Source organism: Neovison vison, chromosome 8 (genome assembly GCF_020171115.1).
Source record: "Neovison vison isolate M4711 chromosome 8, ASM_NN_V1, whole genome shotgun sequence".
Lineage (NCBI taxonomy): Eukaryota > Metazoa > Chordata > Mammalia > Carnivora > Mustelidae > Neogale > Neogale vison.
In genome coordinates, this window is record NC_058098.1 from 44,848,523 (window position 1) to 44,871,743 (window position 23,221).

The window sequence follows — 23,221 nt, forward strand, 5'->3', positions numbered from 1 at the left end:
TGAGGGACTCACAGTGCTGGATTAGGGACAGAGGAGGCAGAAGGAGGGAAAATGTTGAGGTTCCCTTCTAGGGACTATGAGTAGATCAACTTGTATTATTATTGGTTCATAATGAAAGAGGCTTTAAAAATGAGACTAAGCGTTCTAGGCTCATCTCAGAAACAGCAGGGGGTATCCAAAGTTTTTTAGTGAGGGAATGAGGTAAGGAAAGCAAAGGTTGTTTGGTTTTTTTTTTTTTTCCAATCAAGAAGTAATATATTATCTTACTATTATCAAAGAAATTAAATTTATGGTTTAAGAACCTCTGGAAAAAAAAGTCTCCAGGCCTCCATGCTTTCACTGCAGAATTTTACCAAATGTTTAAAGGGACACCTGGGTGGCTTAGTTGGTTAAGTGTTTGCCTTTAGCTCAGGTCATGATTCCAGGATCCTGGGACTGAGCCCCACATCAGGCTCCCTGCTTGGTGGGGAGCCTGCTTCTCCCTCTCCTGCTCTCCTTGCTTGTGCCTGCTCTCTCTCTCTCTGTCAAATAAATAAAATCTTAAAAAAAAAAAAAAGAATTTTACCAAATGTTTAAAGAAATAATACCATTCTACATAATCAAGAAAGTAGAGTTTTTGTTTTGTTTTTTATTAACATATGATATATTATTTGCTTCAGGGGTACAGATCTGTTCATGAGTCTTACACAATTCACAGAACTCTCCATAGCACATACCCTCCCCAATGTCCATAGCCCAGCCACCTTATCCCTCCTCTCGACCCCCCAGCAACCCTCCGTTTGTTTCCCGAGATTAAGAGTCTCTTGTGCTTTGTCTGCCTCCCCGGTCCCATCTTGTTTCATTTTTCCCATCTCTACCCCCACGACCCCATGCCATGCCTCTCAAATTCCTCATATCAGAGAGATCCTATGATAATTGTCTTTCTTTGATTGAGTTATTTTGCTTAGCATAATACCCTCTAGTTCTATCCTCGTCATTGCAAATGGCAAGACTTCCTTTTCTGATGGTTGCATAGTATTCTATTGTATATATATACCACATCTTCTTTATCTATTCATCTGTTGATAGACATCTAGGTTCTTTCCATAGTTTGGCTATTGTGGACATTGCTGCTATAAACATTCAGGTGCACGTGCCCCTTCAGATCACTATGTTTGTATCTTTAGAGTAAATAACCAGTAATGCAATTGCTGGATATAGTATTCTTGACTGCATATTTTTCTCATTTAGTGCTCTAAATATATTATGCCAGTCTTTTCTGGCCTGCCAGGTCTCTGTGGATAAGTCTGCTGCCAATCTAATATTTCTGCCATTGTATGTTACAGACCTCTTGTCCCAAGCTGCTTTCAGGATTTTCTCTTTGTCACTGAGACTTGTAAATTTTACTATTAGATGATGGGGTATGGACCTGTTTTTATTGATTTTGAGAGGAGTTCTCTGTGCCTCCTGGATTTTGATGCTTGTTCCCTTTGCCAAATTAGGGAAGTTCTCTGCTATAATTTGCTCCAATATACCTTCTGCCCCCCTCTCTCTTTCTCCTTCTTCTTCTGGCATCCCAATTATTCTAATCCTGTTTCATTTTATGGTATCACTTATCTCTCAATTCTCCCCTCGTAGTCCAGTAGTTGTTTATCTCTCTTTTTCTCAGCTTCTTTATTCTCCACCATTTGGTCTTCTATATCACTAATTCTCTCTTCTGCCTCATATATCTTAGCAGTAAGAGCCTCCATTTTTATTGCACCTCATTAATAGCTTTTTTAAAAAATTTCAACTTGGTTTGATTTTAGTTATTTTATTTCTCCAGAAAGGGATTTTATTTCTCTAGAAAGGGTCTCTTGTATCTTCCATGCTTTTCTTGAGCCGAGCTAGCACCTTGATAATCATCATTCTGAACTCTAGTTCTGACACCTTACCAATGTCCGTATTGATTAGGTCCCTAGCCATTGGTACTGCCTCTTGTTTTTTGTTTTTTTGTTTTTTTGAGGTGAGTTTTTCCTCTTTGTCATTTTATCCAGATAAGAATAGATGAATGAGAGAACAAAATACTAAAAGGGTAGCAATGACCCCCTCCCCAAAATATACACTAACCAAATCAGAAGAGACCTGAAACCAAGGGGAGAAAAAAGGAGAAAAACACCACACACATACACACACACACACACACACACACACACACATTATTGGACTGCTGAATAGAACAGAGCCACACACTTGATTTTGGCAGTCCATCGCCTTAACCACTCGGCCACCTCGTCTGCTCACACACTTGATTTTGGGTGTATTTTGGTCTGTTAGAAGAAACTGCCTCCCAAAATTTTAAAGAAAGAAAAATTTATATATATACAAAAAATAAGGGTAAACATAATGAAGGGATGGAATATGACTGTAAAGATGAACATTTAAAAAGATTATAAAAGAATTGATAAGAAGTTGGTTGAAAAAAGGGGGAAAAAAAGAGGAAAGAATGTGATCAGGCTGGAGACTAGAACACAGCCATGTGCTAGATTTAGGGTATATTTTGATCTGTGAGAAAAAACTGTATCCCAAAATTTTAAAGAAAGAAAAACCTATATGTATAAAAAGATAAGGTTAAATATAATGAAGGGATAGAACGTAACTATAACAATGAAAATACAAAAAGATTTTTTAAAAGGTATTGATAAGATAAAATAGTTTAAAAACATTAAAATAGAAAAAAATTTTAAAAATAGAATAAGACAAAATAAAATTTTAAAAATTTAACTTTGAAAGACTAAGGAATCACACACACACACACACAAAAGCCATGAATTCTATGTGTTACTTTTCCCTAGCTCTGGAGTTCTGCAGTTCTTATTGATTGGTGAACTTGATGTTGGCTGGGTGATCTTGCTGATCTTCTGGGGGAGGGGCCTGTTGCAGTGATTCTCAAATGTCTTTGCAGAGGCGGAATTGCACCACTGTTACTAGGGGCCAATTTAAGCGATCTGCTAGGGTTCACTCTTGGAGCTTTTATTCCCTGAATGCTTTCCTTAGAGCTTTGAAGGATGAGAGTGAAAATGGCAGCCTCCTAGTCTCCAGCCCATAGTAGCTGAGGGCTCAGGGCCCCACTCCTCAAGTGCACCCTCATAGAGATTCAATCAATCACTCCCTTCTCCCTGATCTCCAGCCACACTCTAAGCTCACCCGGTCTGTGACCGAATGTTTCTATCTCTGGTGCACGGTCCCGTTTGGAGTTGCCAAACCCAGCAGATTCCTGCCATGTGCTCCCACACTGCTCCTTCTGGAGGAGGAAGGAGAGTCTCCCCAGATCTGCCATTTGCGGGATCCCCGCTCAAAGCGCAATGGCCAGACTGTGCCTTGGATCATGGTAGGGATGGAATATGACTGTAAAGATAACTGTAATACTGTAAGAATATGACTATAAAGGTAATAGTCATTACCTTTATAATGACCTCATTACCTCCTTGGCTCCATCTCTGAAGCTGGCTTCCACACTTTGGTATCTGGCAGCTCTGCCAACCTCAGATACCCCTGGGCTTTCTGCGACCCCAGAGGTCCTGAGACCACCATGTCCCTGTGAGGGCTCCACCTCCCACTTAGCCTTTGGAGCAGTGTCCCTCAGCAGAGCAGACTTTTGAAAGTTCTGACTTTGTGCTCGCTGCTGTACTGCTTGCTGGGAGCCGGCCCCTCCCCCTGTAGTCTCTCTTCCCTTGTGTCACTTCGGATTCACTTCTCCACATATCCTACCTTCCAGAATGCAGTTGCTTTTCTGTTCCTAGAATTACTGCTCTTCTCTTCAATCTTCTGTTCAGTTTGTAGAGGTTCAGAATGGTTTGATGATTATCTAGCTGAACTCCAGGGACCTGATGATATTTAGGTCTCCTTCTCCTCCGCCATTTTGCTCCTCCCTCAGGAAAGTAGAGTTTTAAGCAGTCTAGTGATATTGGACAGAATGGGAGAGTTTATATCCACAGTGGCCAGTGGGCAACCAGCACAATGAGTCAAGCATTTATGGTGATGACCTCTCCATTTCATGCATTGATTATAAATGTTCTTTGGTTGCTCTTTTGACCCTTCCTTCCTAAGTAGAAGAGTAGCACATCATGCATTATTATCTCACCATTTAATTTATTGTCTTTATGACAGATGAGAAAACTCTGGCACAGAGACGTTAAGTGATTTGCCCAAGGTCACAGTTATGAAATCTGGACATAGGCATTCTGGCTCTCAGTCCAGACTTTGGCCACTACACAGTATCATTTATTCTCCAGTCTTTTCAAAAGAGAACTGTGAGTCTTCAGTGCATTTATTGTGGTTCTTTGGTATACCCAGCCACAGGTGGCTGCTGGAAGCTCTCACAGAGATTGTGTTTCCACAAACATAGATGGGCAGGTAGTCAAAGACTACTTTAAAAAATTAGTGTGGGGGGGCACCTGGGTGGCTCAGTGCGTTAAGCCTCTGCCTTCGGCTCAGGTCATGATCTCAGGGTCCTGGAATCGAGTCCCGCATTGGGCTCTCTGCTCAGCAGGGAGCCTGCTTCCTCCTCTCTCTCTCTCTGCCTGCCTCTCTACCTACTTGTGATCTCTTCCTGTCAAATAAATAAATAAAATCTTTTAAAAAAGAAAAAAAATTAGTGTGGAGCTGAAATAGCTTGTGAAATGGCTATGGTGTCAGATATAGTCCTGTCCATTCTAAAGACACAGCTGGTGAGGCACCCGGGCTCAGATGGTTAAGCATCTGTCTTCAGCTCAGGTCATGATCTCCACGTCCTGGGATCAAGCCCCATATTGGGCTCCCTGCTCAGAAGGAAGCCTGCTTCTCCCTCTCCCTCTGCCCCTCCCCCCATCCTTCTGTCTTTCTCCTTACTTATACTCTCTCTGTCTCTCTCAAGTAAATAAAATCTTAAAAAGAAAAAGAAGATCAAATAGGGTGATAAAGATGTCATGGTAAGGAAGTAAAGGTAAGAAGAGATAGAAGTTAGTAGCCAGATCAGATATATTACAGGGAAACAAACAAACAAAAGGTAGAACATTTTTTTAAAAGATTTTATTTATTTATTTGTCAGAGATCACAAGTAGGCAGAGAGGCAGGCAGAGAGAGAGAGAGAGAGAAAGAGAGAGAGAGAGGAGGAGGAGGAAGCAGGCTCCCTGCGGAGCAAAGAGCCAGATGTGGGGCTCGATCCCAGGACTCTGGGATCATGACCTGAGCCGAAGGCAGAGGCTTTAACCCACTGAGCCACTCAGGCGCCCCCAAAGTAGAACATTTTAATAAGAGAAGTACCAGGAATTAAGTATAAGAACATCCTAGACAGGTAAAATAGATATAACCAAGAGTGTACTAAATATAAATATAACTAAGAGTATACTAAAAAGAAGAAAAGACTATTATTGGAGTTCAAAGGCCAGCATTACCACGCTACCATAAGCCTGGTTCTTGGTTCCCTCTCTCCTCCCACACTGGTTGTTCTGTATACTGGTACAGAATCCTGACAATGGAAATTTGATGTGAATGTCTCCAAGATGGTGGGTAGAACTTCATTATTTTTAAACCAGCATTCCCCCTTTATGGGAAATGGAGAGATGTCTCAAGGAATAAAGGATAGACTTCTGTTCAAGATGGCCATGTAGTAAGACCCTGAACTTACCCCACTCCATGGACACCCCACATCAGTGGCTATACCAGAGCAGTTCCCTCCTGAAGAAGAACTGAGGACTGACTGAACAGCTTCTGAACAGCACAACGAACAACAGAGGGGTCATAAAGAGAATGGCACAAGAGACAGAGATACGGGAATGAAGGGAGCCCCCACTCCGGATGCTGTGAACTTAGGTGGGCAGAGATAGTACCAGGAACCATGAGCAGACTCGTCTGCCCACAGAAAAAAAGCCTCAGTTTAAAAGGGCAACTAGAATATAAAGGAACCAGCCCCAGGACCCTGCCAAATGGCAGGGGAGCTGCTGGAACCTTCTCTGAGTCAGAAGAGCTGATGAGCACGATGGCTTCTGTTCCCATCTACCTTGATAGGAATAAAGGGTACCATGGGCCAGTGCTGGGTAAATGCATAAATAAGGTTAAATATTCTTTATGCTGGTACTCCTCAGTCTTTAATACATAACTGTATCACTCCAGAGGCACCGATAATAAGAAATTGTCTTTAGACAGTGGAATTCTTTTTGGGGGTGGAAGGGGATGCTGAGGACAAGGTCATGGAAGTAGTGTTCCTTGAAACACAATTGGGAAATGCTGTCCCCAGCTTTTTGTCCTGTCTCGTGACAAATACTGCCTTATATTCCATACCCAAATAAGTGAATGTGTTCCCTTTGCCTGGAATTTTCTACCCCCATGTCTCTTGACATAGCTCTCTGCCCTGCTCTTCATTCAGGTCTCAGCTCAGATGTTCTTCCTCAGAGAGGTCTTCCCTGACCACATGACCCTGTCACTCCAACCCAGAGCTCTTACCCCTATTTGAAATGTTTGTAGGGATGTCATAATGTCATTCTGTTTCTCCTATTTGAGGGCAACTGCATGTCGTGAGTGTGTTGCTGTGTCCCTGGCATTTAGAATGGGCTCCGGCACGTAGTAGGTGCTCCACTGAAGGAAGGAACACCCAACCCAATGAAGCCTTTGCATTAAACAGGGTAGAAGATCATGATGACCTCATGCCGATCTTTCTACGCCATGACATGCTTCTTAAGGAAACTTATGGCGAATACTTCCTGGCTGAACTGATAGAGGCCCAAGATGAAGAGAATCATGCCATCGTGTGTGAGGTTGGTGATTAATCTGCCTGGGGATGCACTTAGTGAGGGAAATGAAAGAAACAAGCAACATTTCTCCTGGTTTTTGCTCAGCTCTTCCAGAGCTGCCATCCCCTCGCTGTTTCCTGAAGCCCTTCCAGGTGGCTTGCCAGGGCCCCTTCATAGCAGCAACATCCTTCCCCATGTGACCTGGCTTTAGGTTTATAGGTTTTTGTGATATGCTTCCAGAGACTAGGCTGCTGTGGACTCTGTGCCCTTCCCCTGAAGGTAGGGATGGAAGTTGGGGTGAAAGGGAGAGATTCTTGAGGGCACCTGGGGGAATTTCCGAGACCCCCCAGGATCCCAGAGACCACAGACCAGCATCCTGCTGGCACATGGATTTTGTCTGACTTGGAAAATAATTCTTTTTTTACCAAAATTTCACACTTACAGAAAACTTCTAGAGACAAACCATGAGACTTTTAATCTCAGGAAACAAACTGAGGGTTCTTAGAGTATAGGAGGTAAGAGAAATAGGTTGGCTGGGTGATGTACATTAGAGAGGGTATGTGTAATGGTGAGTGCTGTGAATTGTGTAAGACTGATGAATCACAGACCTGTACCCCTGAAGCAAATAATACATTATATGTTAATAAAAAAAAAAAAAGACAAAAAAAAGAAAGAAAACTTCTAGGCACCAATTCTCAAAATGGTAACATTTGAACACATTTGCTTTATCATTCATTCTCTTTGCTTGCTTTTTCTCTCTCTATATTTGCCTGTTTTTATATATAAACATATATATTTATATTACTTATGTTACCTGGTAACATAAATGCATGTACACTGTAATATAAATATTTATATATATATATATTTTTTTTTTAGAACTATTATATTTTTTTCTGAACCATTCAAGAATGAGTTGTGGGACTCCTGGGTGGCTCAGTGGGTTGGGTCTCTGCCTTTGGCTTGGGTCATGATCCCAGAGTCCTGGGATCGAGTCCCGCATCAGGCTCTTTGCTCAGCAGGGAGCCTGCTTCCTCCTCTCTCTCTCTGCCTACTTGTGATCTCTCTCCGTAAAATAAATAAATAAAATCTTAAAAAAAAAATAGAATGAGCTGTGGATGCTACACCCTCTTCACCACTAAATATTTCAGTGTGTATTTCCTAAAAACAAGAATGTCCTCTGACGTAACTGTGGTACCGCGTTCAGGTGGAGCACCCCATTATTCTAACTACAGACCTTACTCCGATTGTATTCACAGTCCTTTTCAGCAGAAGTGATTCTTCATCATCTGCTGCACTCAGGTGCCCTGTGTCTTCAGTCTCCTGTAATCGGAACAACTCCCCAGTCTCTTTGTTTTTCAGGACAATGACCGTTTTGAAGAGCGCAGGTCTGTCATTTTGTGCAGTGTCTCTCAATTTGGAGTTGTCCATCGTTTTCTCATGATTTGATTTAGGGTGTAGATGATTAAATTTCGTTGTATGAGTGGCCAGCATTTCAAAATTAGGAGGGTGTATGTAACAACTGGAACTTCTAGCTTCTCTGGAAAAATTGGAAGGCCTGCTGTTGGACCCCAGTGAGTTGGCCCTTTGGAGCAGCTGCCGCTGTAGACAGTGCAGGTAGGTGCCCTCGAGCCCATCACCATTCCCTGTGCGCCTTGGGGGTTCGCGACCCTCCTGCCCCTGAAGGGGCAGCCACCCTTCCCATTTTATATCACTGTGGCCTTTGCGAGCATGGTGGTTGTAACCACTGTTTCAGAACATGCTTCACAAGGGTCCTAATTCCACAGCATCCATCCGGGAAGGCTTTACTGAGATGGGAGGTAGGGATGGCAGTAAAGAAAGATGGAACCTGCCCTCTCTGATTTGACAGCTGTAGACCCTGGGGTCCACCTACACCCAAGGGAGGAGGGGAGAAGAGACCCAGGTGAGAGCTGGCAAGATAGCTAGCTTTAGTGTGTCTCAGCTCAAAGCAGCAAGCAGGCTGACGTGGCCCCGGGGGCAGCCACTGTGAGCAACTCTGCAACTCTTGAGATGGTCACTCATCCTTGCCCTGCCCCCAGAGTATTCACGGAGGGACACTCCTCCCTCACAGAATTTTAACTAGCTGTGGCTTCCTTCCCTGCATCTGTCCCCACAAGATTTGATGATGAGGATTCGATCCCAGTTCTGATAGCTAAATATCAGTGTGCAGAGGTATCTTTAACCCTTTGTGTCGGTTGGAGTGTGCTGAAATAGGCCTTCCTGAAAAATACCGGGAAGGCGTTCTACCTCATTCCCTACTCCGTCTGAAGCTTTGGGCATTCTTAAGGGTTGAAAATGCTGTACTAGGGATATTCACAGCATCTGCTCAGTGGTATGGAGAAATTGTCTGACTGGAAAAAAAAAATTGAGACTTAGTGCCTTAGGGTAATCAGGGAATGTGTGGTGACTGTTCATCTTTAGGAAGGATAGGGCCATGACCCATGGCATCTGCTTTGTGTGTATATAAGAAATGCGAGGAAAAGATTTTAAAGAAATAAGTACTCAAACTTGAGCATGTGTTGAAATGACTTCTTGGGGTGATTAGAACACAGATTCCTGGGACCCACCCTCCGTGTGATCTTGTAAGTCTGGGATTGACTTGTATACAGGGCTCTCACAAGGGCAGCCTTTTGTTGATGATTTTAGTAATCAAGAAAAGAAAGCAATTGGACTGTGAGTGAAGATGTTCTCTTTGCATCACATGAGAAATATAGAGGCAGCTTCTGTAAAGGTCTTTAAAAGAGGTTTATGTAAGCTTGGACTGAAGATTGTTTTGACAGCAAAATAATCTTATTTTGAATGAATTTTTTTTGTTGCCTTTTGCATATCATAATAATCAACAAACATAGATAGAACCCTTGGATACCCAGCCCTATACCTGAATAATTCATAGAATCCCAAGGTTCAGGCAAAGATGACCACAAATTAGTTTGTTTTGTTTTTGTTTTTGTTTTTGGATATTTGACATTTGCTTTGTGCCAGTTTATTGAAAAGTACTTAAAGGTGGAATTCAGCAGTTTTACTTCTAGGATGATCATTCAGGGATTCTTCATACACTGATTTCTCTATTTGAGAAAACTGTAAGAGCTATTCAAAGAATATTGCTTTTCTTGGGAAACTTGGAATCAAAAGTTCTTTTATTCTGATAACATGATCTGTTTGAGGCTTGGTTCTACATCAGCGGTTCCCAAGCTCAGTTTGTAGGAGAACCACCTGGGAGACTTTTAGATTATCCCCATGCCAACAAACTTGTATCCAGAATGTATAATGAACTCATATAGTAATAAAGAGAAAAAGGATCTAAATGAAATGTGGACAAAGGATTTGAATAGACATTTCTCCAAAAAAGGTATACAAATAGCCAATAAGCTCATGAAATGATGCTCAACACCATTAGTCATCAGGAAAATACAAACCAACACCACAATGAGATACCACTTCACACTTGCTAGGATGGTTGTAATAAAAGAGAGGGACGATAACAAGTGTTGGGGAGGATGTGGAGAAAGTGGAAGGAGCCTTCATAGACTGATGGTGGGATTTTAATATGGCACAGCCACTTTAGAAAACAATCTGGCATTTTCTCAAAAAGTGGAACATAAAATTACCATTTAACCCAGCAGTTCCACTCCTAAATTAAAAATACAAGTCCACCAAAGACATGTACACAAACATTCATAGCAGCATTATTCATAATAGCCAAAAAGTGGAAACAACCCAAATGTCCATCTGTTGAATGAATAAACAAAAAGGTGGTATAGCCACACAATGGAATATTATTAGGAGATAAAAGGGAATGAAAGACTATGCATGCTATAACATGTTTGAACCTTGAAAACATTATGCCAGGTGAAAGCATCCAGACTTCAAAGACCACGTATTGTATGATTCTATTTATATGAAAGCCTAGGAAGAACAAGTTCATAGAAACAGAAAGTAGATCAGTGGCTGGAGAAAGAGGTGGATGGGGAATAATTTATAAAGGGTATGGGGTTTTTATGGGAGGGGGCAGGGGACAAAATCTTTTTGGAATTAGTGGTTGAAGGTATCTATCTTTATGAGTATATTAAAGCTACTGAATTGTATACTCTTTAAAGGTTTATTTTTATGGTAGGTGAATTATATCTCAATTAAAAGTCCTGATGCTGGGATGTACTTAAATCAAGTAGATCAGTTGTTCATGGTGAGACGTAATCAGCATTTCTAAAACACTCCCCATATGGTTCCAGTGTGCAGTCCAAGTGGTGAAACATTTATCTACATGCTGGAAAACAAAAATGTGAAGGACAGGATGACCTTAGAGAGATAAAGTCATTAGTTTCTTAAGGTGAGAACCAGCCCTAAATATTAGATTCTGAGATCCTATCCATAATATTTGTTTCTTCACCATTGAAAGGGTTTTATTTTTCATTTTTAGGTTTTTGCATTCCCCTTTAAGGACTTCCGTATGTTTTCATTTGACCTCTACCTTCAGGCTAATGAAAAAAGGAAAAGTCAAGGAATATTTGGGCCCAGCAGCAACATTTTGAAGACTATGTCTTTACATGATGAGACAAAACTACTGAGAAGTAATGACTCATGCAGACCCCAGTCAGGCCTTTTAATGACCAAAAGGGACAGTCCAGTTTAGTCAGGCCTTTGTTTTTTTAGAGAAGGCTTTTATTTATTTGTCCCAGCTTTATTGAGATGTAATTGACATACATGATTATGTAAGTTTAAGGCGTATACCATGTTGATATGATACATTTATATAATGTAAAATGATCACACCATAGCATTAGCTAGCACCTTCATTGCATCACATAATTACCAGTACCTTTTTTGTGGTGAGAATGTTTAAGATTCATTCTTTTAGCAACTTTCAAATATCTAATTCAATATTGTTAACTAAAATCACCATGCTGTACATTAGATCCCCAGAACTTATTCGTCTTACAACTGGTAGTATGTGCCCTTTGACAAACACCCCCTACCCCTTTCACTCACCTCCCAATCCCCGGTAACTATAATTTTACTGTTTCTATGTGTTCTTTTTTAGATTCCACATATAAGTGATATCATATAGTATTTGCCCTTCTGTGACTTAAGCTTAGCATAATGCCATCACAGACCACCCATGTTGTTGCAAATGGCAGGATTTCCTTCTTTTCTCGTGGCTGAATAATATTCCATTGTATGCATATCTTTTAATTCATTCATCTGTTGAAAGACACTTAGGTTGTTTCCATATCTTTCCATATGTGAGTAATGCTACCATGAAAACAGGAGTGCAAATGTCTGTTTGAGGTCCTGTTTTTGTTCATTTTAGATATACAACTAAAAGTAGTATTGCTAGGTTATATGGTAGTTCTATTTTTAATATTTTGGGAAACCTCCATACTGTTTTCCATACTGGCTGTAGCAAATTACATCTCTATGAACAGTGCATGAGGGTTACTTTTTTTTTTTTTTTTTAAGATTTTGTGTTTAAGTAATCTCTACACGCAACATGGGGCTTGAACTCACGACCCCTGAGATTAAGAATTGTATGCCCTACCAACTGAGTCAGCTGTGGGCCTCATGAGTGTTACTTTTTCTCCACCATCTTGCCAATGCTGGTTATCTCTTGTCTTTGTAATGGTAACCATTCTAGTAGATATAAGGAAATATCTCATTGTGGCATTGATTTTCATCTCCTCTTGATTAGTGAAGTTGAGCATCTTTTAATGTACCTGTTGTACCTATTGTATGTATCCTTTGGGAAAAAAAGATCTATTCAGATTCTCTGTCCATTTTTAAATTGGATCTTTTTTTCCCTATTGAGTTGTAGGGAAGTCTATGCATTTCGGTTATCAACCCCCTATCTAATATTTCAGCATCTGGTTTACAAATACTTTCTCTCACTGTGCAGATTGCCTTTTCATTGTGTTGATTTTTTCCTTTTGCTGTGCAGAAACTTTTTAGTTTGGTGTCATCTTACTAATTTTTGCTTTTGTTGGTTAGTGTAGTTTTTGGTATCAGATCAAAAAAATTGTTGCCAAGAACAATGTCAAGGAGCTTCTTCCCTACATCTTCCAGGAGTCATACAGTTTCAGGTCTTATGTTTAAGTCTTTAATTCATTTTGAGTTAATTTTTGTGAGTGGTGTGAGATGGAGTCCAATTTCAGTTTTCTGCATGTGGCTATCAGTTTTCCCAATACCATTTATTGAAGAGAGGGTCATTTCCCCATTGAGTATTCTTGGCTTCCTTGTTAAATATTAGTTGCTTATATATGGGTGTTTTTTTCTGGGCTCCTGATTCTGTTCCACTGGTTTCTGTGTCTGCTTTTATCTTAGTACTGTACTGTTTTGATTATTATAGCCTTGTAATATGATTTGAAACCATATTTCTTTTTTTTAAAGATTTATTTATTTTAATTTTTGAAGATCTATTTATTTATTTATTTGAGAGAGACAGAGAGCACACGCAGGTGGAAGGAGCAGGGAGTGGGAGAGAGAATCTGAAGCAGACTCAGTGCCACGTGTGGAGACAACATGGGGCTGGATCTCATGACCTGGAGCTCAAGACTTGAGGCGAAATCAAGGGTTGGTCATTTAACTGACTGAGCCACCCAGGTGTCCCTCTAGTTTTGTTCTTTTGGTGTCTTCTAGGGTTCTATACAAATTTTAGGGTAGTTTGTTCTATTTCTGTGAAAAATGCCATTGGCATTTTGATAGGGATTGTAGTGACTCTAGAGATGGCTTTAGGTAATATGAACATTTTAACAATGTTAATTCTTCTAATCTAATTGTTTTTGATACTATCGTGAATGGGATTGTTTTCTTTATTTCTTTTTCAGGTATTTCATTGTTAATGTATAGAAATGCAATTGATTTCTGTGCATTGGTTTCATATTGTGCCACTTTACTGAATTCATTTATCAGTTCTAACAGTTTTTTGGTGGAGTTCTTAAGATTTTCTAGATAGAAGATCATTTATCATTTTCCAAACAAAGACATTTCTATTACTTTACTTACTACTACTTTACTGCTTCCTTTCTGAAGATTTTTTTTCTTTTTCTTGACTGATTTCTCTGGCTAAGACTTACAGTCCTATGTTGAATAGGAGGGGTGAGAGTAGGCACCCTTGTCCTTTTGCTGATCTTAGAACGAAATCTTTCAACCATTCACTGTTGAGTATGATGTGCTATGGGCTTGTCATAAATGCCCTTATTCAAGTAAAATATTTTTCTACTATATTTATTGAGCATTCTTCTCATGAAGGGATGTGATATTGTCAAATGCTTTCTCTGCATCTTTTGAGATGATATGATTTTTATTTTTCTATTAAGGTATCATTTCTATTGATTTGTGTATATTAAACCATCCTTGCATCACAGGGATAAATCCTGCTTGATCATGGTGTCTGATCCTTTTAATGTGCTGTTGAATTCACTTTGCTAATATTTTATTAAGAATTTTGTGTCTGTATTTGTCAGGGATATTGGTCTATAGTTTTCTTGTAATACCCTTATCTGGCTTTGGTATCAGACTAATGCTGGCCTCATAAAATATTCAATTTTTTAGGAAAGTTTGAGAAGTATTGGTGTCAATTCTTCTTTAAATATTTGGTAGAATTTACCAGTGAAACCATCTGGTCTGGGGCTTTTCTTTGGCAGGAGGTTTTTGATTGCTGATTCAATCTCTTTACTTATTATTCATCTGTTCATATTCTCTATTTCTTCATGTTTCTGTCTAGGTAGGTTGTATTTTTCTAGGAATTGATCCATTTATTTTAGGTTGTTCATTTGTTGCCATACATTTGTTCATAGTAGTCTCTTATGATCCTTTATATTTCTGTATTACCAGGTGCAGTGTCTTCTCTTTCATTTCTGATTTTGAATCTTCTCTCTTATTTTCTTAGTCTAGGTAAAGGTTTGTCAATTTTGTTTATCTTTATAAAAATCAACTCTTAGTTTCATTGAAATTTTGTACTATTTTTCTATTTCATTTATTTCTGCTCTGATCTTTGTATTTCCTACCTTCTGCTAACTTTGGGCTTAATTTCATCTTGTTTTCCAAGTTCCTTGAAATGTAAATTTAGTTGTAGATTTATTTTAGATCTTCTTTTCTTGATGTAGGCATTTATTGGTCTACATTTACTTCCTAGAACTGCTTTTTCTTTTTCTTTTTAATTTTAATTTTAGTTAACAAAAATACAATATTGGTTTCAGGAATAGAATTCAGTGATTCCTCACTTACATACAACACCCAGTGCTCATTACAACAAATGCCCTTCTTAATACCCATCATCCATCTAACCCATCCCCCACCCACATCCCTCCATCAACCCTCAGTTTTTTCTCTATCATTAAGAGTCTCATATGGTTTGTTTCCTTCTCTCCTTTTTTTTTTTTTTCCCTGTCCCATATATTTAGTTGTAGAACTGCATTTTCAACATCCCATAGGTTTTGGTATTTTGTCTTTCCATTAATGTTTGTTTGAAGATTTTTTTTTATTTACTTTTTTATTTATTCTTTGGAACTTTTTTTTTTATACTTTCCACATATTTGTGAATTGTCCAGGTTCCCTACTGTTACTGAATTTTTGTTTAAGAACATATAAAAGATACTTGGTATGATTTCAGTCTTCTTAAATTTGCTAAGACTTGTTTTGTGGCCTAATATATGATCTATCCTGGAGATTGTTCTGTGTATGCTGGAGAAGAATGTATAGTCTGCTGCCATTGGATGGCATGTTCTCTGTGTGTCTGTTAGGTCCATTGGTCTAAAATACTGTTCAAGCCCAAGATTTCCTTGTAGATTTTCTGCTTTGGATGTTCTATCCATTGTTGAAAGTGGGTTGAAGTCCCTTACTATTATTGTATTATCTACTTCTCCCTTCATATCTTTTAGTATTTGCTTGTTATATTTAGGTGGTCAGAGATTGAGTTTATATATATTTATGATTGTTATATCTTCTTGACAAATTGACCCATTTATCATTAATATAATGACCTTCTTTGTCTCTTGTTTCTATTTTTGGCTTAAAGTCTTTTTTGGCTTCCACTTGCATGGAATATCTTTTTCCTTCTCTTCACTTTGAGCCTATGTGTTTCCTTAAAGCTAAAGTGAGTCTCTTTTAGGCAGCAAATAGTTGGGTCTTTGTTTTCCTTTCTTTTTTCTTTCTTCTCTTTTCCTTTCCTTTTCTTTCTTTTCTTTTCTTTCTTTTTTCCTGAGAGAGAGAGAGAGAGAGAGAGAGAACATGAATGGTGGGGGAGGGGCAGAGAGAGAGAGAGAATCCCAAGCAGGCCCCATGCCTAGCATGGAGCCCAACATGGGGCTTGATCTCACAACCCTGAGATCATGACCTGAGCCAAGGTCAAGAGTCAGTCACTTAACTGAATGAGCAGATGCCCCTGCCATCTTGAATTCTTTATCTGGTAACTTAAAAGTCTCAATGTCTTTGGGTTTGGTTACCAGGAAATTATGGCGTTCTTTTGGTGATATCATTTTCTTGATTTTCTCATGTTTCTAGGAGTTTTTCATTACTATCTTCACATTTGAAGTAGCAGCTACCTCTTCCAGTCTTTACTTTATTCAGAGGAGATATATCTCTGTCAGCCCTGCTAGAGATCCTGAAGAGTTCTCAGACATTCCATGGATAAATTGGCTCCACTTTTCTTGCTTCCTCTTGTGGCAGACTTCTTAAGCTCATATGCATTCTCTGACTCTTACAAAACACCAGGCCAAGTGCTGACAGCCTCTTTTATTTCCCCAGAGGTAGCTGCTCAAGTTTGTATTCTCTCTCTGGTCACAGACTGATTTTCTGCAGTCCTCACTAACCATCTGCTAAAGCCTGCTTGTGGTGCTGTTGGGAGTGTGCATAGGAGCTGACCACAGGGTGGGGTGATGTGTGGGTAAGGCACACAGGTTGCTGGGAGTTCTTGTGGGCCAGTTGAGGGGTTTCATGGACCATTTGTGGACAGGCTTCTGATACAATCCACAATGCAGTTAGGACCCGGGTCCCTTTATTGCCCTCTAAGAGTACTATTTGCTGCTCTCCCTAGCCTCTTTTTGTACCCCTTGTCATAGAGCTCCCAATTACGTACTCTCGTTGAAGTAAAAGAGAAATGGGCCTCTTTGGAAGAATCCCACACAGCTGTGGTAGCTAGGTGCTCACTCACACTCACACACTCTCCCTTTTTCCCATTGGATAAATCATGGGCCAAGGAAGATCTTTTTTGCTCCTAAGCTGTGCCTCACTGGGGATGTGTGAGAGGGGTAAAGCCAGACTGTTCCTCTTATTCATTTCAGTGAATCCAAACTCATAATTTTTGCTCCAGTGGAGTCCTGGAACTTCTCTGGAAACTATACTTTTTACAAAGACTCTTTCCTCTGCAAATGACTATCTAAGTCTATATTCTCCAAGGGCTTCTGGACCATGGCCAAGACAGGCTAGAGCCAGTTCATAGTCAAGATCGAGGTGTGTCTGCCTATTTCCTCATGCGCAGTGGTCAAAACTCTTCCAGGTCCCTTGGTGTATGGTGCTGCATGCCACAGCTCCTGCAGAGGCTCTTTTGTTCATGGCTGGATGCCAGATGTTTACTGTTGAGCTTGGGGACAACAACGATGGACATCTTTATGCCATCATGACGCTGATGTCACTCTGAAGAATGCTTTTAATACTTTCATTTTAAGGTGCCCATTTCAACCCAAATCACTTATGTTAGTGTTATGAAAAGCAGCTGCAGTGATTACCTCCATGTATTTTCCTTTCCAGTCACATGTTACACATTTTCAGTGTATGTAACATCAGAGGAAAGTTGCAGGCTGAAAATTGTAGTCCCAACTCTGCAAGGATCCTTTGGTGTTTCTAAAGAGGCGAATGGAGTCTGGCCCAATTTCTGAGAGGCCATGTTACCTCATACATCAGACGCTTCCCATTCTGTGCAGAAGCGACCATGGACTCTGGACCTTGATCTTTAAGTGGAAGGGCAGAAGGGGGACCCCCTTAACAGGAAGGAAGCCAGTCCAGGACGTGGGAGCACATCTCCAGTTTCTACTGAACTATATCTGGTGTCGTTTTTTTTGTTGTTGTTGTTTTGGGTTTTTTGCTTTTTTTTTTTAATCTGGTGTCGTAAGCCTTTTTGAGTACAAGATCAGTACTGTCACTCCCCTCCCACGCCTCCTGAACCCTTCTCCCAACCACTGGACTTGCTTTGGCTAGCCCTGTAAGCAGTGGTGTGCAGGAACTAGTTCATTCTGCCTCACAGAATGTTCAGTCCTCAGGAACCTTGCAAGCTGGTTGTTAAACACAGCCTTGGGTTAAAAATTAAATTATAGGGGCGCCTGGGTGGCTCAGTGGGTTAAGCCGCTGCCTTCGGCTCAGGTCATGATCTCAGGGTCCTGGGATCGAGTCCCGCATCGGGCTCTCTGCTCAGCAGGGAGCCTGCTTCCTCCTCTCTCTCTGCCTGCCTCTCTGCCTACTTGTGATCTCTCTCTCTGTCAAATAAATAAATAAAATCTTAAAAAAAATGCATACTATAGAAAACATGTAATATATATTTAAAAAAATTAAATTATATAAACTTGCAGCACAGCCATACTAGAAAACAAAGTTAATACTCAACATTCATCACTTCCTAATTATTTTATTATTATCTTTGCCCTTGAGATTATTTATGTCTATCGTCTACTATATAATAGTGGCTACTGGGCATCCCTTCCCAACTCCCTGTTCAGTAACATCACTTTGGTAGCTTAAAATTGGCCACAATGGGAATATTTACACCACAGAGATTGGCAAATTACTAAATCAGGGCTTTCCCCGCAGTTGCTGATGAAGCATTTACGGGCAGCACACCGTGCTTACAGGTGACTGACGCTGACCAGATATCACAGAACAGAGTGCGTGAAATCTGTCTCTTCCCACACTGGCCCCTGGTAGTTACAGGCCATCCGCATAGAATGCCTGGGACCTTTGCCTGTGCCAAGTAGGAAACTCTTGACTAGTTAAAGGTTTTTAACTATGCAGACTTTCTTTGGCTTGATAGCTACTTGGGAGGAGTTTTGAGTTATCACTGTGCTGCCGAAATTACTTCTCATAACTTTATCCTGGCTTACCTTGACATCTGGTGTTTACTCCAAACTGAGATTTTGGGGAAGGGTGATTGGAGGCCAAGGGTGGCTCCTAGAGACAGATGGGCAGAACGTCTGCTCTGGCATCATCCACAGCTTGGGCAGCAGTGGTCCGAATAGACACACTGACCTGCAGGTGGGCAGAGCCTGCCAACTCAGCCCTGCCAATGGCATGAGGCAGAGGGTATCAAAGCTGGCAGTGGTCACAATAAAGGCCCCCTCATTGTGGAGTATGGTCAGCCAAAAGGGGTGAGTGACTATAGGGCTTTTTAGAAGGAAGTGCAAATGATATAGGGCACACATGTCTCTCGATGGACCTGTGTGTGACGACAAGGCCACGCATGTAGGAATTTCTAGCAACCAGAGCTTAATGTATCCTAATATATATCCTCATAGGAAGAAGAAAAACAAAAAGCAAAACTTTCAGTTTTGCTCTCTTAGTATAAGAGAACAGAAGACACCTTTGTGGTGGATAGTTAGCTCTGTCAGACAACAGTCAACAATCAATGCCTTTTGATTATTCAAGTAAAGAAGGTTTGCTGACTCTGCTTTTCCAGAAAACACACACATATACAAAGATGAATTTGAATACTCCCACAAATTCACATTTCAGAATGGTGGTTCTCAACTCTGAATAGTTATTTGAAAGAAACTCAAAGGAAAAAGCAGACATTTCCACAATATGTCCTTGCTCTGTTGCAGTTCATAATTATGAACTTTGGTGAATTGTCACAACCCAGGATGAATGATGGGAATATAACAGGTTGTAGGATTGGAGAACGTTGCATCTTTGTTCCTAATGGCAAAACATGTTTTTTCTCATTTTCATCAGAATGTGTGATCCATGCCATTTGAAATCAAATTCCAAACACAATGAGCCATTAGTGTAATAGCTCATTACTAACAGCGGTCTTATAAATAATACATTCTTACCATGCACATGCAGCTTGCCGTGAAGCCAGCAAAAGGTATTTCGGGCCATCAAAGTTTCGTTGCGCCAGCGTGGCTGTAGATTAGAAGGACATCTCCATGTGAACCAAGATGGTTGCCAATTTTCCCTGCCGAGAGTGAGGCTGGCCGTCTCTTTCTGCACATATGGTAGATGGATTGGTTAATCAGCGTCTGCTGAGTCTTGGGCCTAAAATTACAGAGAAGCCAGACAACTGTGGCTACGCAGCCTTTGTTCATGAGTGCAAACAAGACAAACAATCACTTGTTATTTGGGAAAAAAATTAAAATGTTTATTTTGGACTTCTATTAAAGTGTCAATGGCTTTATAAAACAGCTGTGTAAATCCTGCCTTGTACAGCCGGAGTCATTGTGGGGTGGGAGCAGGGGTTGTAAAGAAAAGGGTATGCATGGAAAAATCAATTTTTAAGAATTCCTCTTGTATTCCAGTATTAGGGAGAAAACAAAGGGAGTCTCACAGCTATTTTTCAAGCCTATGTTTGAAAACAAATGACTTTCAACTACAAGACACATTTGAGAACAAATACTTTAATGCCTAATTTTTCTATGTGTCATGTAAAAAAAAGGAGTATTGTTGCAGCTTTATTTTGTGCTTCAGTAGGTTAAAATATTAACTGTTTCCTCTGACTGACATTTATGGGATGATGCTGCATTCTTGGGGTTAGGGAATGCCTATGATGAGTTCTTCTGCTTTCTGTACAGAATGGTCGTCTCAAGAAATGCAGCCTGAATACTTGAAGAGTAGAACCTAGTAATGCTGGTTTCTAACAGGAGCTGTCAGTCAAATCCATCAACCAGAATTTGCTTAAAACCCCTGTTATAATTCACAGGAGGAGTTATTTATGCACAATTTAGTTTGCTCTCTTCTAATTTTAGTGAAATATAATTGTATAACATTGCATAAATTTAAGGTTTACAACATAGCAACTTGATATATATATGGATGATATGCATATACATATGTATGTTATGTGATATATATAAAAGTAATTATATTGCACAATAATTACTATAGGGAGATTAGTTAGCTAAAGAACTAGGCATTCTTTGTTCCTCCCTTTTAAAATCTTAAATGCTTTCCTTGCAGGGAAGAATGACATACAGAATTATTGAAGGGACATCATAAAGAATTTCAGTCACAGATATTTGTCAGTGTGGACTATGATAGAGTTAAATTTCGTTGCTTTGTTCCTACCAATAACAGTTGTGGATCTGCTAATTACTCGTTACAAGATAATTTGTTTTCTCAACTTCTGACATTTCTGACACCAAATGTGTAGGGTTTTGCTTACACCGACCAAATTTTCAGCTCCCTAGAAACCAACTGGGTGTCCTGCAGTTCAGTGCTGTCGCTCCCTGGAGGTAGTGTGGACCTCTCAGGGTAAGGGCTCAGGCCACCCAAGACTGCCTCCATTTCAGGTGCCAGTCACAAGTCTCAGGTGGTCACCTGTACTCCTAATTGAATGGCTATGAATCAGAGGTTCCCACAGCCCCCTCCTTTGGGGTCAGTACTTTGTTAGAATGGTTCACAAAACTCAGGCAAGCACTTGACTTACTGTTGCCGGTTTATTATAAAGAATACAACTCAGGAACAGCTACGTGGAAGGGATGCATACAGCAAGATACAGGGGAAAGGGCCCTGAACTTCCATGTCCTCTCTGGGCATGTTTCCTCCCAGCATCTCCATGTGTTCATCAACCCAGAAACTCCTGATTTCTCTTGTTGAGGGGTTTTTATGGTGTTTCCATTAATGATTCATTGTATCATTGGCCATTGGTGACTGAAGTCAATCTCAAACCCCTCCCCCCTCTCCAGAGGTCAGGGGGAGGTGCTGAAAGATCCAACCCTCTAATTAATCACACGTTTGGTTTCCCTGACAATCAGCTCCCATTCTCCAGGAGTCATCTCATTAGCATAAACATAGGTATTACCAAAAGGAGCTTATTAGGAAAAATAAAAGATGTTCCTCTCAGGAAATTACAAGTGTTTTAGGGGCTTTGTGCCAGAAACCAGGGATGAAGACCAAACATGTATTTCTTATTGTATCACTCTGTCCACGTATCTTCCTCTCTGTGTATCCTTCATCAGAGGTCTAAAATCATGGGACTGTTGTAAGAGGTTCGGAGCCAGGTATCTCTTTGGATGCGAGGTGATGTATTTGTAAATCATACCCACATGGTGAACCAGTGTTGCGAGTTTACTTCGCTCAGACATCCCCACCAAACCTCTTTGCTCACATCTTTTCCCCATAAGACCATCCAATCAAATAAATGAATGAATTCAAGAAAATCAAAGTTCCATTCTGAAAGAGTAGGTGACCACGAACATCTCTGAATCCAGGGTCAGTTGGATGGAACGATGGCTAGTCTTACCAAGACTGTGCATGCCAGAGGGGAAGAAAGTGGACAAGAAGGATGGGCTCGCCGTGGGATAATCAAAAGAATATGGGGCAGGTCTGGGCAAAGAGCGCACATGTTCTTTCCCTCCAGAACTCTAGCAACTTCTTCAAGTTACGTATCCACTTCTAGGATTGTTCACAGAGGTCATTCACTGGACATTTTTTGGAGCATGTTATATGTGTGTTATATGTGCTATGCATAGTGCTGGACACTAGAGCTTCTCCCTTAAATATCTCAAGGTGCCTACCAAGCTACCAACCGCCTACATACTGTAGGCTCCTGGAGGTGTTGTGATGAGAATTCATTTGGAGTCTGATAGAGTAATGAGATGTTTTGGGTGTTTCAGGTGGAAGGTGTAGCTGTTGGGTTCATGAGTGTGTGCTCAAGAGTGAACATGCAACTCCTGCATGAATGCTTTGACCTGGGGCCCTTCCACGGACTCTGTACCCCACACCCCGATGATGTTCTGCAGCCACCGGAAGAGCAGAGCGTTAAAGGAAATCAAGGTACAGTGGCTATCATAGGAACACATCAGCAATTATACCCATGCCTTCTACACCATTGTCTGTTTTGAGGAGTGGGGGAACTAGATGGCTTATTTTATGTCTCCTTCTCCAATTCCCTTGAAGGTATAGTTTCCATGGTTAATCCTATCAGGTGCACCCATCTGTGAGCACAGAGGGCCAAAAGCACACAGGTGTAGACTGAGATGATGGCTCTACAGCTTAAGGTTCCCTAAATTTGGAATTCCTGCCTCAGAACAGTCATTGTGAATAATCGATAGTATTTTGGCATTTTTACACACACACACACACACACATCAAAATAGAATGTGTTTTTTTCAAGTCAATAACTTGAGAAGTTTTGTATGGTTTTAAGTTTCAATCCCACCAATTAATGCTTTTGTGTTTGTGTCTTTGACAAATTATATAGTACAAGTCTATTGCAAGTATAGTCATTTTAAACTTGCTTTAAATTATTTCTAGCCATATGAAATAATAAAAAA

At 40.4% G+C, this 23,221-nt stretch overlaps 1 protein-coding gene across 1 annotated transcript in view; it reads left to right on the top strand.

Moving 5' to 3' along the window:
- CFAP61 (cilia and flagella associated protein 61) overlaps positions 1-23,221 on the top strand; it is a 298,453-nt gene that overhangs the window by 23,667 nt on the left and 251,565 nt on the right. Inside the window, exons 6-7 of the mRNA XM_044263545.1 lie at positions 6,620-6,752; positions 22,562-22,721. Of these exons, the coding sequence (XP_044119480.1) occupies positions 6,620-6,752; positions 22,562-22,721 (293 nt within the window). The remainder of the gene's footprint in view (positions 1-6,619; positions 6,753-22,561; positions 22,722-23,221) is intronic.